This window comes from Oculina patagonica, unplaced genomic scaffold (genome assembly GCF_052425735.1).
Source record: "Oculina patagonica isolate OP01 unplaced genomic scaffold, crgOcupat unplaced2, whole genome shotgun sequence".
Classification (NCBI taxonomy): domain Eukaryota; kingdom Metazoa; phylum Cnidaria; class Anthozoa; order Scleractinia; family Oculinidae; genus Oculina; species Oculina patagonica.
The window spans coordinates 854,913-871,026 of NW_027558036.1; the positions used below are offsets into that span (position 1 = coordinate 854,913).

The 16,114-nt window shown below is 38.7% G+C and overlaps 1 protein-coding gene across 1 annotated transcript in view; it reads left to right on the forward strand.

Annotated features, from left to right (window-relative positions):
• LOC144640220 (uncharacterized) overlaps positions 1–16,114 on the forward strand; it is a 303,086-nt gene that overhangs the window by 61,192 nt on the left and 225,780 nt on the right. Inside the window, exons 11-12 of the mRNA XM_078499421.1 lie at positions 3,587–3,658; positions 12,279–12,350. Of these exons, the coding sequence (XP_078355547.1) occupies positions 3,587–3,658; positions 12,279–12,350 (144 nt within the window). The remainder of the gene's footprint in view (positions 1–3,586; positions 3,659–12,278; positions 12,351–16,114) is intronic.

Below are 16,114 nucleotides of genomic sequence, written 5' to 3' on the forward strand. Positions count from 1 at the left end.
AAATGGTTTATTTTATGTTTCACTTAATTCTATGGCCATCTTTTCATGTTTAAATTTGGCTTAAATTCATGACACAGTTCCCTTAAGAAAAGCCGTCGACTCAAGTAAATGTTGGCGCAGTTGCTGTTTTTCTTACTTGTATCATATAAAAGTTAAGTAATTTCCCCTCTCCCCCTTTGCAATGTTGCGTAGCATGCAAAAAAATAATGCCTGCAATTGCTGCTTACTTTTGCTCATGAAACACACTGCACGGGGAGTCTAGGTACATTGTACTGTCCAACATTGAAACGGGGGAGGGGGTGGGTGGGCCAACGACTTTTGTCAATGATTGCAATCAGTGACAAAATGTTGGCGCAGTTGCTGTTTTTCTTACTTGTAACATATAAAAGTAAAGTATTCCCCTCTCCCCCTGCGCAATGTTGCGTAGCATACAAAAAAATAATGGCTGCAATTGCTGCTTACTCTTGCTCACAAACTGAAACGTACTGCACGGGGAGCTTAGGCACATTGTACTATCCAACATTGAAACGGGGGGGGAGTGGATGGGCCAACGACTTTTGTCAATAATTGTAGGCCGCTTTTGTACGCGCGCTTTTTGTAGGTTCTTGGCATTAAAAAAATAAAAATCTTCTGGCAGGAAGATTTTTCAAGGAATTAAATTTGGAGCTAATCCTTGTTGTTTTTGTCTTATGATATATTAGGCGTCTTTTTTTTCCAGAAAACATGTCAGAGTTTGTTATTTGGGCGATCAGTGTTTATCATGTCAGCTTAAAAACTTTTTAAATGTGTTCTAAAAATGTAAAATGATCTTATTAACACTTTTAAGAAACTAAATATTTGGCAAACGTTCTCTTGCCTTCGTCAGGCGTAGTTTGAAACAGTGTAACTGCATGCATAATCGGGTCTTATTTGCTGCTAGTCTCCAATGATGCAGACAAAGGTAACTAAACATTTGTAAATGTAAATGTTTAGAAGCGAGAGAATAAAGTAAGCACTTGCAAACCTGCGGCACAAAATAGAATCATGTAAAATAGAATCATTCTGTAAATTTTCGTTTACGGAGTTTTGGTGTCGAATGGAATGCAAAACTTCTAGAAATAGGCGTTCTAGTCATTCAGGTTTCTTCCTAGAATTTCAACGTAGTCTTGGTTAATGTCGTAATCTGTTGCTCCCTCAGAGATTGGCCAAAAGTCATGTCAAGAAAAAGAAAACTAAACAATAAAAAGATTAATGGATATAGGCAAAGCAAGCCAATAGCACTGAGCTTAACATTGGCGACAAATTATTAATTAATGAAATCCAAGACCAACTGGAGGAAAGAATCGTGGATAGAGTTAATGATTAGCCTCAGGAAGAAAGGGAGTTTGGACCTTCTTTACAACTAGGGTCATACAGGGATATTTTTGTGATGCGTGTTTAGCAGATTTGATTTTCCGTGAGACTTGCTTATTTTCGTCATTCGGGAAAATGAAATTTTAATATCCGTTATCCGTTATTTATTTTTATTTTTTTACCCGTGAACCGTTCCAGAGACCGCCCCTGTAAGACCCTCTATGAAGCAGCAGAAGTAAAAAAAGCAGAAATCACAAATATACGAATCATCTTCGACGCATCAGCTAAGGAATATCAGACTAAATCTTCCTTAAACGATTGTAGATTGGAGACTAGGCCTCCACTCTAAAACATACTCTGGATTGTGCTGGTTCAAAACCTTTTCAAAGCTAGCTGTTGCGCTTTGTGGCGATTTTTAGCAGTCAGTCTTGCAGGTACACACAGGTTTTAGGCTTTGATATTTACTTGTTCGGTTCAACACAGCCACTGTTTCTTCTTGGAACTCTAAAGAACGGCTAGAAAACTTGAAAGCCAAATATCACGAAGATTTTGAGGATCGTTAGTGGAAGAATTACCACTGCCCAGGGGCAAAATTTATAATTTGAAAAGGTTACAGTCTTAGTATATTGAGAAGCGGAGTTTAAACTACATACATGCCACTATTAAGTGGTGGTGGCTAACGCTGAATTGAGAGACGAAGGGAAAATATATGACAAGGAAAATTTGTGCATGAAAGCCAAAGAAGCAAATTTTCCGAGACTTTCTTGGAGCAAGCAGAAAGATACCATGGTCGTGATCTTTACCAAAGGTTCTGTGGAAACTAGTAAGAGAGAAATTCTGACTAGTTAGGAAATAGTATTTGATCCTCTTGGAGTAGCAAGTCCAACAGCCTGAGTAAGGGGGCAGTAGGGCTTTTGCTTCTTAGAAATGGCAAGTCCCACAGCCTGGGTAAGACGATCTATACTACAAATCGACTCGCAGAGTGGTTTGAGAGCAACACCTACAATGGGATTCAGTGCTAGAAATAGAGAAACTGGTAAAACATTGTTGCAAGTTCAAGGAATACCTTATTTATGAAATAAGAATTTACTGCAGTCTAGCTACAGCCAAAGAACCAGTCCATTTTTTGTTTACATGCCTTCGGTGATATTGTTGGCACAGTAACTGTGACGGCAGTGTACGGATTATTCTTTAATAGTCGGGCGCAAACCAAGATCTTTAACCCGAGCCATTCACCTCGAACTGGTACCAAACTTAACGGATAAGCAGTTCATCAGTATCAAAGTCCAATATGATCAATGCTTATAACGGTAGAAATTTTACAGGTACAGCAAACAGGTCGAGTAAGGTGGGGATCCCAACTACACTTTGACAGTTTTTTGCCAAAACACGCAATCAGTAACTATACAAGGAAATGTTCATATACATCAGATTTTTGACAGTTCGAACCATATTTCAGCTTCGATGCAGTTAATATACAACGGACTTAACAGCACGATTCACTTTAACCCTAAACAATACAAAGAAGTTCAAAGATAGCCTAAGGAGTCCTTTCATCACTCGTGTTCCTGACGCAAGAGGGACTGGGTACACAGGCATCTCAGCGAAAATAACTACACTTACTCTTGGTGATGTGGGTAGGGATTACTATACAGGAGGCTATTACGAAAAGGGGATGCCTTTGTCAGACTGGAGGTATATCACCCTGTATGTCTGCTTGCCTGTTTTATTTTTTCTGTCCAACTCCCTGCCTGCTGCATGCTTGCCTGCTGTCTGTCTGTCTGTCTGTTTAGTCTGTCTGACTGTCTGTCTGCCTGTTTGTCCGACTATCTGTGTGTGTGTGTGTGTCTGTCAGTCAAAATATTGCTGAATTACAGAAAACTTCTTAAAAGTGGCTCATAACAAATAATTTAAGTTTTAACTGTCGTGGGCCACATAATAATTGCAATTGGTGACAATAATTATTATTGGTGGCTTGATGCAAATAGGACAATATATCACTGTATATAATTTGCTTATCCAGCTTACGCTCGATTACTGTGATAAAATACGGATTAATTTAAGGGCAAAAGACCTTAAAATTGTGAAAGGAACAACCATTGTTACTGTCACATTTCACAGTGTTTTCCTTTCATTACTTCTGGTGGGTAGTTTCGTTCGAGGGGTCGATACTTTTAATCATCTTAAAGGTGTGGCATATAAGGGTCGATCTGTCTTACTGTAATCGTACAATATGTGATTTTGTTTTTCGCAGGTTCCTTAGCCACAATAAAATAGAAGTGCTGCCTGAAGGAATATTTGAAAACCTATCAAGTCTACGTTATTTGTAAGTACATGCATCTGACAAGTATTTAATTTAGGAGGCTGTCAACGGTTTCCAGCACTATCCATCTCTTATACTTTGATGGATCAGTACTGCAAACCTTTTACAGTTGCTCCTACAATAATGGTACCAAATAAATGCCCAATCATTGGTAACAACAGTTTAACCTGTTTAGAACTGCTACAAACTGGATAATGATCAAAATATTAAAATACAACTTTTTGCAAAACTAAAAGGGCAGACTATAAATGAATTTTAAAATCAAATACAAATGTAGCCTAATTAATTGTAGATATTTTTAACTTTTAATACTTTTAATTTACACTACCCCACAAGCTGTAAGCTTTTATCCAAATCGTGTTTTTAAATAAAGGCCAATTACTTACTTACTTATTGAGCTTGAACTCTAACCTTTATGCCGAATATAAAACCGACTAACGTTTTGAGTTGAACGTACGAAATCTCGTTCCATAAACTAAACTGATTAACTGAAGGTTTATGCTTCGTTTACTGGTATTTTACGTTGTTCTTGTTAACCCATCTTGTCTGTTTCTCTGGCTGGCCGAATTTTTTTTAAATTACAAAATGGTAAAAATTGTTATAATGAGAATATTTAAAACTAGCTCATATCAAATAAATTAGTTTTAATCGCCTCAAAAACTAAATTTGAAAGTACTGCTTCTGATTATAACGTTGCCAACTTTGGCTATTCTCGTGACTTTAAGTTAGGCGTTACGAACATGTCTCTGCTTCCCAATCTCTCGGTATTTGCATGGATGATAAAAGACTGTCGAGGGATACCCTAAATTTGGCGAAAAAGGGGTCATTTGCAGTGGGAGGCTGTAATAGTGTATTACATGTAGCCCAGCGGTTACTCATAAGAGTACATCCGGGATGCGAAGAGTGTGTAGTGAGCGGGAAAGCATGTACTGTGTGTACGGGCGTGTGTTCTGCTTTAAAAGCAGCTGTTAGCCTTTGCGGCTTGCCTTTGTGGCCTTTGAACACTACAAATTGGCGACGAGGATGTCGCACTCAGTGGAACGAGCGTTGCCGCCCTAAGATTTAACCGGTTCTTCCTTTCAGGTCGCCAAACGGTGGCGACAGTGGAAGCGATTTTACCAATATTAAATCGATGGCAAAGGAATTACGAACGCCTCTCGAAAGAAAGCTCAATTACTTCATTTAGCGGGCATGGAAGTCCAAGATATTTTCGAAGTCCTTCCGGATTCAGGACCGATCAATGCCGAGGAGGGTAACGAGTATGTAGTGTGTCTTCGTAAGCTTGATGCTCATTTTAACGCCGTGGACGAAGTCCATGTTTTTTCCACAGCCGCCCAGACGTTGTATTCGATTTAGGTGATTATAAGACAATGTATGAGAATACTTTGAAAATTGCTCGAAATAGTACTTGTATGAAAGATTTGAATAAAAATTTCTTACCTTATGTTTATCATGGGTTATTTTGACATTTCTGTGCCTCTGGAGTGGGTTTAAGGTGACTCGATCGAAATTAATGACGTGTTGTATGTCTGTCAAAAATGTCTAATAACTTCACCATTTCTGACTCGATTTCCCTCAAACTTTCGCATTTTATTCGAAATTTATCGAAAATAAATACACACGCCAATATGTCGATCTAATGATTGCGAGTTTTGCGCGATGCTACTTTTATTAAACACACCTATTTGGATAAAACCGGCTATTTACAGAAAACTGAGCGCTAGGATTTCGTTTAAACTACTGCAATTAACTCATTATAACATCTTATTATGACTCTCTAAGTTTCCGAGAAATCGTCGGAACAGAAACCTCGATACAATTTGATCATTAAAATATTAATCTCGGGCAAATTTTGAGGCTGGGAACGCTCCAGTGCTTCCACATTTCGCGCAAAAGTACCATAACCGAAGACAAAGAAAGTTCAATGCATCAGTTTTGTTAGCTCCAAATCACATTCGGCTATTTGCAACGATGAAAAAGTTTGAGCAAATACTATAAACTCGCCATTTCCGTTAAAATGTAGGAAGGTCGCCAAATTAACGGTTTTTTTAATTACATGAAAACTAACCGTACGAATTCCTTAAAACAACCGGAACATTAAATTGAACATCTTACACAAACTTTGTGCTGCTCTACGTTTCTGAAGCTGCCTTGATATAGATGAATTATTTTTTTAAAGTGAAGCACTGCTCCAACTCTCTTTTGAACACGGCCATGTTGTCGTTTGAATTAGACAGCTGACGCTATGCAAATTTCTTTGAAATTGATGAGAATTTGAAGAATTCACACATGGAAAAGGGGGGTGCATTTCCCCCCATAAGACAGCGGTTATTTGAATAACAATAAACAGACTACAATGTGTTAGTACAAACCCTTTTCAAATTTCATGTGGCATAAATTAAGGACACCTCTGACATCAGAAAATGAAGCAACTAAACACTGTCAATGCACCCCCCTTATCCGTGTGCAAATGTTTCAAATTCTCGTCAATTCCAAGGAAATTTGCATAGCGTTAGCTGCAGAATCCAAACAACAACATGGCCGTGTTCATAATAAGGTTGGGGTAGTGCTTCACTTTAAAACATTATTTCATACAAATCAAGGCAGCTCCAGAAACGTAAAGAAGTGCAAAGTTTGTGTAAGATGTTCAATTTAATGGTCCGGTTGTTTTAAGCAATTCGTACGGTTAGTTTTCATGTAATTTAGAAAAACGTAAATTTGGCGACCTTCCTACATTTTGACGCAAATGGTGAGTTTATAATATTTGCTCAAACTTTTTCATCCTTGTAAATACCCGAATGTGATTTGGAGCTAACAAAACTGATGAATTGAACTTTCTTTGTCTTCGGTTATAGTACTTTTGGGCGAAATGTGGAAGCACTGGAGCGTTCCCAGCCTCGAAGTTTGCCCGAGATTAATATTTCGATGATCAAATTGTATCGAGGTTTCTGTTCCGACGATTGTTCGGAAACTTGGAGAGTCATAATAAGATGTTATAATGAGCTAATTGAAGTAGTTTAAACGAAATCCTAGCGCTCAGTTTTCTGTAAATAGCGGTTTTATCCAAATAAGTGTGTTCGATTAAGTTAACATCGCGCAAAACTCACGATAACTACATCGACATTTTGACGTACGCATTATTCTTCGATAAATATCGAGTAAAATGCAAAAGTTTGAAGGAAATCGAGTCAGAAATGGTGAAGTTATTAGACATTTTTGACAGGCATACAGCACGTCATTTATTTCAATCGAGTCACCTTAAAGCCGTTTAGACGAGTTTTTCTTTCCGACGTTGTCGCCATGGCGCGGTCGCTTAGCTAAAATTTTGAATCTTGTGCCCAAGATAACTTTTCACGCATTCAGACAAAGCAAAAGTGGAAACCCAGCGCTCGAACACGAGCGTTTCTTGGGCGGTTAAAATAAACTTTGGAACCTTAAGCGAAGGAAATCGAAAGAAGAATTATCGACGGCTGTATTGAAGCAATTTTGGTGAGATTCGACAATTTTTGTGGTATTTAAGGAGCTTCGAGTGCGAACCGTTGGCGAACTAGGTCACCTGCCTTTCGTTTCTCTTTAGGGGAAGCAACGTCGGAAAGAAAAACTTGTCTAAACGGCTTTAAACCCACTCCAGAAGCACAGAAATGTCAAAATAACGCATGATAAACATAAGGTAATACATTTTTATTCAAATCTTCAATACAAGTTCTATTTAGAGCAATTTTCAAAGTATTTTCATACATTGTCTTATAATCACCTAAATCGAATACAACGTCTGGGCGACCTGTGGTTTTTCGACAACTTGCGTTGACCAAGGGAGAGACCGCTGATAAATTTATGGTTCGTTTACGGAAACAAGCTCGTCACTGCAATTTTGGCGCAGCTTTGGGGGAAAATTTGTGAGATCATCTGATCGAAAAAGCTCCCCGATGTTGAACATGAAGAAGAAATTACTAGAGGTGAACAATATTACGCTAGAGACTGCGATGGATAAGGTCCGAAAGTGGAAAGCTTCGCGTGAGCAAGTGAGTCAAATCGTTACGCCAAGTCAAGACCGACAAGAACCTGGAGCAAGTGTTGGAGCAGGGACTAATGCTGTCGAAGAAAGGTCTGGGCGTGGATCGAAAGGTAAACGGGTTTCTTTCAACTGTGGAAAAGAAAGTGGCTAAAGACGGCAATTGTCCAGCTCGTGGACGGAAGTGTAGTAATTCTGGAAAGTGCGGACACTATGCTAGCTGTTGCAAGGAGGAAAGGATCCCAAGGAGGGGAGGAAGACATCAGAGACGAGGAAAAGCCGGTCAGGCCAATCTTGTAGAGGGATCGTTGGAACCCTCCAGGTGAGAATGATTCATTTGGCTTTACCGTAGAAGAGCAGACATGCAATTTGGCCGCTTCTGCTGAGCCAGTGATTTGTGTAAGCATTGGGGCAGTAAACAGGGATGTGTTGGTTGACTCTGGACCTGGGAGCAATCGTATAAGCATGGACACTGTTAAGGAGTTAAAACATCAGTTACTTAACATTCAGGCGTAACTCACAGGAAAGTTGTATGCTTATGTGAGTCGTGCGCTTGAGATCGAAGGTCAGTTTCAGTCAGAAGACTGTGTTGGTAAAACGAAGATTGTGGCAGATTTCGTTGTTGTCAAAACAGGTCGTTGTTTGTTAGGATATTCGACTGCCACAGATCTTGAAATCCAGCAGGAACTCTTGCCACAAGGAACAGTAACACTGTTAAAAGCACTTTTCAAGTCAACCGCAGACACCCTCAGAGGTTCGTAGCTTTTTGGGTCTCGTTGGATTCAGTGTCAGGTTTATACCCGATTTTACAACAACTGCTGATCCCCTGAGAAGACTTGCAAGAAAAGGAACACTGTTTATGTGGGGCGAGGAGCAAGAGAACTCATTTCAGAAATTGAAGAGTCAAGTTGCAAGTGCACCAGTCTTAGCGTACTTTGATAAGGACGCACCTACTTGTGTTTTTGAAGATGCCAGTCCGGTGGGGCTTGGAGCAGTGCTGGTCCAATAGAAGAATGGAGACAGTCGTGCTGTCTGTTACGCCAGTTGTAGTTTTAGCCAAGTGTAGGGCCGTTATAGTCAAACCGAGAAAGAAGCACTAGCCCTAGTTTGGGCATGTGAACGCTTCCACTTCTACTTGTATGGGCTGCCACAGTTTGACCTCGAAACAGATCATGAAGCACTCAAAGTAATCTATTCAAGGAAGTCCAAACCTTCAGCCCGGAAAGGGCGTAGTACTTTTTTTAGTAGTACTTTATTTAAACACATGTCACCAATGAGCCTGGGGCTCGTTTAAAAGTGAACGTGTATTCTAAAAATTAAATATTATCTATACAGCCGTAAAACTATCTGTCTGTTAGGTGTCATAGAGAAAGAATACCATAAAATTCCGCTTTAAAGCCCACCCGCTTATAAGCTCCCCCCCCCCCCGGTTATAGGCCCATCTATCTGGAAACAAAAAAATACATCCGATTTTAAGCCCTCCCGCATATAACCCCCCCCCCCCCCCTCTGCCGGGTGGCAGTACTGAACAGGGCTAGATGTTGCTTTATTATACGTTTTTTACTTAAAACTTTCAAAACGTTATTTTTATTCCGCTTATAAGCCCATCCAAAACCCCTTACGAACTTGTGTAAGCCCAGGGCTTATAATCGGAATTATACGGTATTGCAGATGCCCTTTCCAGACTGACAAATATACCTGCCTCAGATCAGTCCCCGGAGGACGATGGATACATACGTATGGTAGCTCTGTATGCTGTCTCCGCTGCGTTGATAATCAAAGAGATTGAACGTATTTCAGCACAAGATCCAGTATTGCAATCAGTCATAAATTTCCTCATCGAAGAAAATGGGACATTGCTCCTAAGTCATACTAGCCAGTGGGCAATGAGTTGACCTTTATCGGTCAGGTAATTCTACTGGGAACGAGAATCGTTTTACCCCAAGCTCTTCGCAAGAGAGTTTTCAGTTTGACTGACAAGGGGCACCAAGGAGTCGTGAAGACAAAGGAGAGACTTAGAACGAAAGCCTGGTGGCCTGGAATGGATCGTGATGCAAAAAGAAGATTTGTCGCAGAGTGTTACGGATGCCAGCTGGTTACTAAGAACGTCCCGCACCCACCAGTGAAACCAACATCGCTACCCAGCCAACCGCTTATCAAGCAAACTACTAATTAAAACAAACAATGACCCAAGTTGACGTTAATGGGGGAGTACTGCCTTGTGTTAGATAAGACTTTGCGACTTCCGAAGATTGTGTGACACAAGAACCTCAATTATCTCCCCAGCACTACAAGCTGACTGCAAAACAGCACGTGCTGGATCGAACAAGAGTATTTGTAGCGCCACCGATGCATGTTTAGATACTCTTTCACAACTGTCACTCCAAGCAACCCCTGAACCAAGGAAAACCTTTCAAATCTAAACCTGATATAAGGCGTTATTAGAAAAGTAATGAGACAGGGAATTATTTTCATTATCACTGTAGTTGCGACTATAGTTTTGAGAAATTTGAAAATTAGAAACCGCTCAAAAACGAATTCTACGCCTCTCGGGCCATAACATTCTCGCTATCATAATTACACATGTAAACAAGTACGACACAATAAAACGTACTGTCTTGAAATGTACCAATCTTGTTTGAATCACTATTATTAAAAATGATTAACTGAGTGTGTTTTTTCTCGTTCATTGAAACGCTACATTTACTGGTTATTATTGTTCTTGTCAACCCATATCGTTTGTCTGTCTGTCCGTCTGAATTTTATTAAATTACAGAATGGTACTACAAAATAACAACGACATAATTAACTTGATAGCAAACAAGGGCAATATCAACTAAAGTTAACGGTATGCATAAACGTTCGCAGGTAGACCGACGGCATAATAAACAGGTACCTGTCAGCTAATATCCCTATGAGAATAAACGTCACGATAATTGGCCTGTTCACAACCCATCACTTTTGTGGGTACCTAAATTATATAATGCTTGCCTAATTAATTATAGATAGCTGATCTTCAAATTAAAAGAACGATTCTAGGATTTCGATTTTTGCTCTTTTACGTAATTCTTTGTTTGTCCAATTGAGTTGACTATCAAGATATTTATTAGAGTAAATAACTACTCTGTATTATATATTTACTTAGCATTAATTTTACTCGACTTTAATAAAAGCCAATTAGTGTCAATTTATGGAATGCGGAGTTTAAATAAAGTTTCAGTTTAACTCTGTTCAGATTTGTCCGTCTGTCTATCTATCTATCTTGCCTATCCCTACTCCATTCGCACTATATCATTTTCGGATGAAATCTAGTCCACAACAATGGACAACCCTCCCGTTGCAAGCTGACTCTGTCTCTTTTAAAAGAGAAAAAAAACACTTATATACAGCGTTAAGAACATGAAAACAAAATCGGTCCGCGATGCGTACGTGTGGGGGCTTGATAATTTCAAATTTGATTCTTCTTTTTTGTGAATTCATTTCAGGGTCGTAACCAGGTATATTTTTTCATCGCTGATCCCAAATTTTAGCTCTAAATTTTGATTCCTGATCCCTAAAATGTGGCAACATTTGATCCCTGATTCCATTCTGATCCGATCTGATTGGCCGATCCGGATCCCATGACTTGTGACCCGGGATCCCGGGTCCATGATCCCGATCCCGAGGCTGTGATCCTGATCCAAAGGCTGTGATCCCTGATCCCATATACCTGGTTACGACCCTGTCATTTAGTACATTCAATTACCTTAAGGCTGCTATTTATTGTGGCAAATAATCTTTGTGATTTTTTGCAAATTCATTCCTTGAAAATTTATGAGCAGCAGGTGATTCAAACATTTCTTTGATGCACATGATAACAGATAAACAGCGGAATGTCTATTACATTAATATACGATATTTTCGCCCTTACGTCATTAAGAATGTAAGAGTAGCGCAGTTGGGTAGGCATCTGACTGGGGAACGAGAGGTCGCCAGAGGCCCGAGTTCGAATCCCAGAGGGGACAATTTTTTTTCTTTTTTCCTTTTTTTTTTTCTTTTTTAACCAGTAGCACTAAAATGGTTTGTTTATTATATCGCTCCGTAGGTATGCATTGCAGAATAATTTACATATATCAGAACATATAGCCATATAGACTGATTCAAGTACAAATGTATTAAATTGTGCTGTTTCTGCGGCTTTCAATATTGGCTTGCGTAAACGTAAAAGCTTCTCTTGAATTGATGTGCAACCTGCACAGACTTCCAGCCAAACGAAATGTTGGCTAGTATGACTTCGTGAGCTGCTGTAATGACGAGCAACTTCAAGAACAGCTCAGTGAAATCAAAGAAACCACACAAAACGTACGACACGCCAAAATCCAATATGGCCTACTCGACACGCACCGCCGACTCATCCCCAGGCTCTCTCGCAGAAGACCACGTGACACAAGCAAACCCACACACAAATAAATAAATAAATCCCGCAGTCGATAACAATGTGGCGGCTTTGCTCCCACAATAATGTGTATTTTGCTTAACATTTTGGTGGTTCTAATAAATATGAAGCTTATTGTTTTTGATCATCACCTTAAAAGTTTTCATAAGCTTAAATTCTCGTTTCATTTGTTACAGGTACCTTAGCCACAATAAAATAGAAGCACTGCCTGAAGGAATATTCCAAAGCTCACCAGAGCTATGGAGTTTGTAAGTACATGCACCTGTTCAGTATATTAATTTAAAGATTTCAGGAAAAATGTCTTCTGAACTACATCGAAGAGCAAATCATAGATTTTCGCAGCAAATATTTTTTAATGATGTTTACTTTCCCTTGGAAGGTGCAAGGTATTTAAATTGCACAAATTTTACATTTCGTTAAGAAGTTCGATTTTGATATTTTGTGGTTTAGTGTTTTTTGCTGTTTTCATTTTTCGTGGTCGTTACTCTAAGTGTAAGAGCTATAGTAACATGATGTTAAGAAGAAAACAAATTATCAAGGACAGACAATACCTCACTGAGACGCTACGTGCGTTCACTTACGCTGTTCTTGTCCACCCGTCCTTTGTTTGTCGGTCGGTCTGTCGGTCTCTCCGTCTGATTATCTGTTGAATTCTGGTTTCATTTGTTACAGGGACAGCGTCAATAAAATAGAAGCGCTGTCTGGAGGAATATTCCAAAATTTATCAAGTCTGTGGACTTTGGAAGTACATGAATCTGGCAAATATTTAAATTTAAAGATTTCAGGAAATATTTCTTCAACAAACAATATCATCAGAAATAAATAAAAAAAAAAAACACGAAAAAAGGCAAATCAAACTAAATTACATAATTCCTTACTTTATAAGCCACTTCCCTTTAAAATTTTAAATAATCGATTTATTTTCTTTTCAGTTTCATATTTAATAATCATTTCGTTCTAAAACTTTGAATTTATGTCCGGTTTCTTCTGCAGTCCCACAGAAACAATTTTACAATAATAATAAAGAAGTTTAGTAAATCCAAAGAAGGGCACTGCTTTGATGTTATTCGAAATAAAACATTTTGCAAAATAAGACGAGCTACTTGATTTCATAAGAGGTACCAGCAAGATTCAAAATAATTTCAAAACTGTCTGACGTGGGGACACTGGTTAAAAAATGACACAAAGTTTCTGGTTCAGCCTCACAGAAAGTAAATAAATAATCAGTTTTGAAACCAGTTTTGTTTTATTATGCATTCGTGAAATGTCTTGGTATTCACGTGGATAAAATACTGTCACGAGCGAAAAATTGGTTATCTACAGCTCGTGATGATAATATGTTTTGAACTGACATGAAACGTCCGTTTTAACTGAAATATAGATAATTTCAAATCCATTTTTCTCTCGCGGGGTCAGCTTGGGTGCTAAAGTTTCAGCAGGTTTTGGTTAGCTGTACTTAAGCTGTTGCCATGGTAAGAGATTTCTTTGGTACCTTTATTTTGGCCTGTATTGCTCGAATGTTGAGTGGAAACCATCTTAACTTGAGGACAGGATAATTGCCTATCGTTCTTGGTGCCTGATATTTCAACTTTTATTTCCCAGAAAGTCTAATAACACTTGGGATCGCTACTAATGGTAAAAGTTTAGCGATACTCTATGGATGGTCGTAACTTTTAAAGGATTGTTATCTTCGGAACTTTACAATGACGTTAAGTATGACGTAAAGTCAAAGGATGTCTCAGAAAGCATATAGATGGTCTGACTTAAAAACCCATTACTTTTTCACAACTGTCACTCCAAGCAACCCCTGAACCAAGGAAAAACCTTTCGAATCTAAACCTGGTATAAGGCGTTATTAGAAAAGTAATGAGACGGGGAATTATCGTCATTATCACTGTAGTTGCGACTATAGTTTGGAGAAATTTGAAAATTAGAAACCGCTCAAAAACGAATTCTACGCCTCTCGGGCCATAACATTCTTGCTGTCATAATTACACATGTAAACAAGTACGACACAATAAAACGTACTGTCTTGAAATGTACCAATCTTGTTTGAATCACTATTATTAAAAATGATTAACTGAGTGTGTTTTTTCTCGTTCATTGAAACGCTACATTTACTGGTTATTATTGTTCTTGTCAACCCGTATCGTTTGTCTGTCTGTCTGTCTGAATTTTATTAAATTACAGAATGGTACTACAAAATAACAACGACATAATTAACTTGATTGCAAACAAGGGCAATATCAACTAAAGTTAACGGTATGCATAAACGTTCGCAGGTAGACCGACGACATATTAAACAGGTACCTGTCAGCTAATATCCATAAGAGAATAAACGTCACGATAATTGGCCTGTTCACAACCCATCACTTTTGTGGGTACCTAAACTATATAATGCTTGCCTAATTAATTATAGATAGCTGATCTTCAAATTAAAAGAACGATTCTAGGATTTCGATTTTTGCTCTTTTACGTTATTCTTTGTTTGTCCAATTGAGTTGACTATCAAGATATTTATTAGAGTAAATAACTACTCTGTATTATATATTTACTTAGCATTAATTTTACTCGACTTTAATAAAAGCCAATTAGTGTCAATTTATGGAATGCGGAGTTTAAATAAAGTTTCAGTTTAATTCTGTTCAGATTTGTCCGTCTGTCTATCTATCTATCTTGCCTATCCCTACTCCATTCGCACTATATCATTTTCGGATGAAATCTAGTCCACAACAATGGACAACCCTCCCGTTGCAAGCTGACTCTGTCTCTTTTAAAAGAGAAAAAAAACACTTATATACAGCGTTAAGAACATGAAAACAAAATCGGTCCGCGATGCGTACGTGTGGGGGCTTGATAATTTCAAATTTGATTCTTCTTTTTTGTGAATTCATTTCAGGGTCGTAACCAGGTATATTTTTTCATCGCTGATCCCAAATTTTAGCTCTAAATTTTGATTCCTGATCCCTAAAATGTGGCAACATTTGATCCCTGATTCCATTCTGATCCGATCTGATTGGCCGATCCGGATCCCATGACTTGTGACCCGGGATCCCGGGTCCATGATCCCGATCCCGAGGCTGTGATCCCGATCCCAAGGCTGTGATCCCTGATCCCATATACCTGGTTACGACCCTGTCATTTAGTACATTCAATTACCTTAAGGCTGCTATTTATTGCGGCAAATAATCTTTGTGATTTTTTGCAAATTCATTCCTTGAAAATTTATGAGCAGCAGGTGATTCAAACATTTCTTTGATGCACATGATAACAGATAAACAGCGGAATGTCTATTACATTAATATACGATATTTTCGCCCTTACGTCATTAAGAATGTAAGAGTAGCGCAGTTGGGTAGGCATCTGACTGGGGAACGAGAGGTCGCCAGAGGCCCGAGTTCGAATCCCAGAGGGGACAATTTTTTTCTTTTTTCCTTTTTTTTTTTCTTTTTTAACCAGTAGCACTAAAATGGTTTGTTTATTATATCGCTCCGTAGGTATGCATTGCAGAATAATTTACATATATCAGAACATATAGCCATATAGACTGATTCAAGTACAAATGTATTAAATTGTGCTGTTTCTGCGGCTTTCAATATTGGCTTGCGTAAGCGTAAAAGCTTCTCTTGAATTGATGTGCAACCTGCACAGACTTCCAGCCAAACGAAATGTTGGCTAGTATGACTTCGTGAGCTGCTGTAATGACGAGCAACTTCAAGAACAGCTCAGTGAAATCAAAGAAACCACACAAAACGTACGACACGCCAAAATCCAATATGGCCTACTCGACACGCACCGCCGACTCATCCCCAGGCTCTCTCGCAGAAGACCACGTGACACAAGCAAACCCACACACAAATAAATAAATAAATCCCGCAGTCGATAACAATGTGGCGGCTTTGCTCCCACAATAATGTGTATTTTGCTTAACATTTTGGTGGTTCTAATAAATATGAAGCTTATTGTTTTTGATCATCACCTTAACAGTTTTCATAAGCTTAAATTCTCGTTT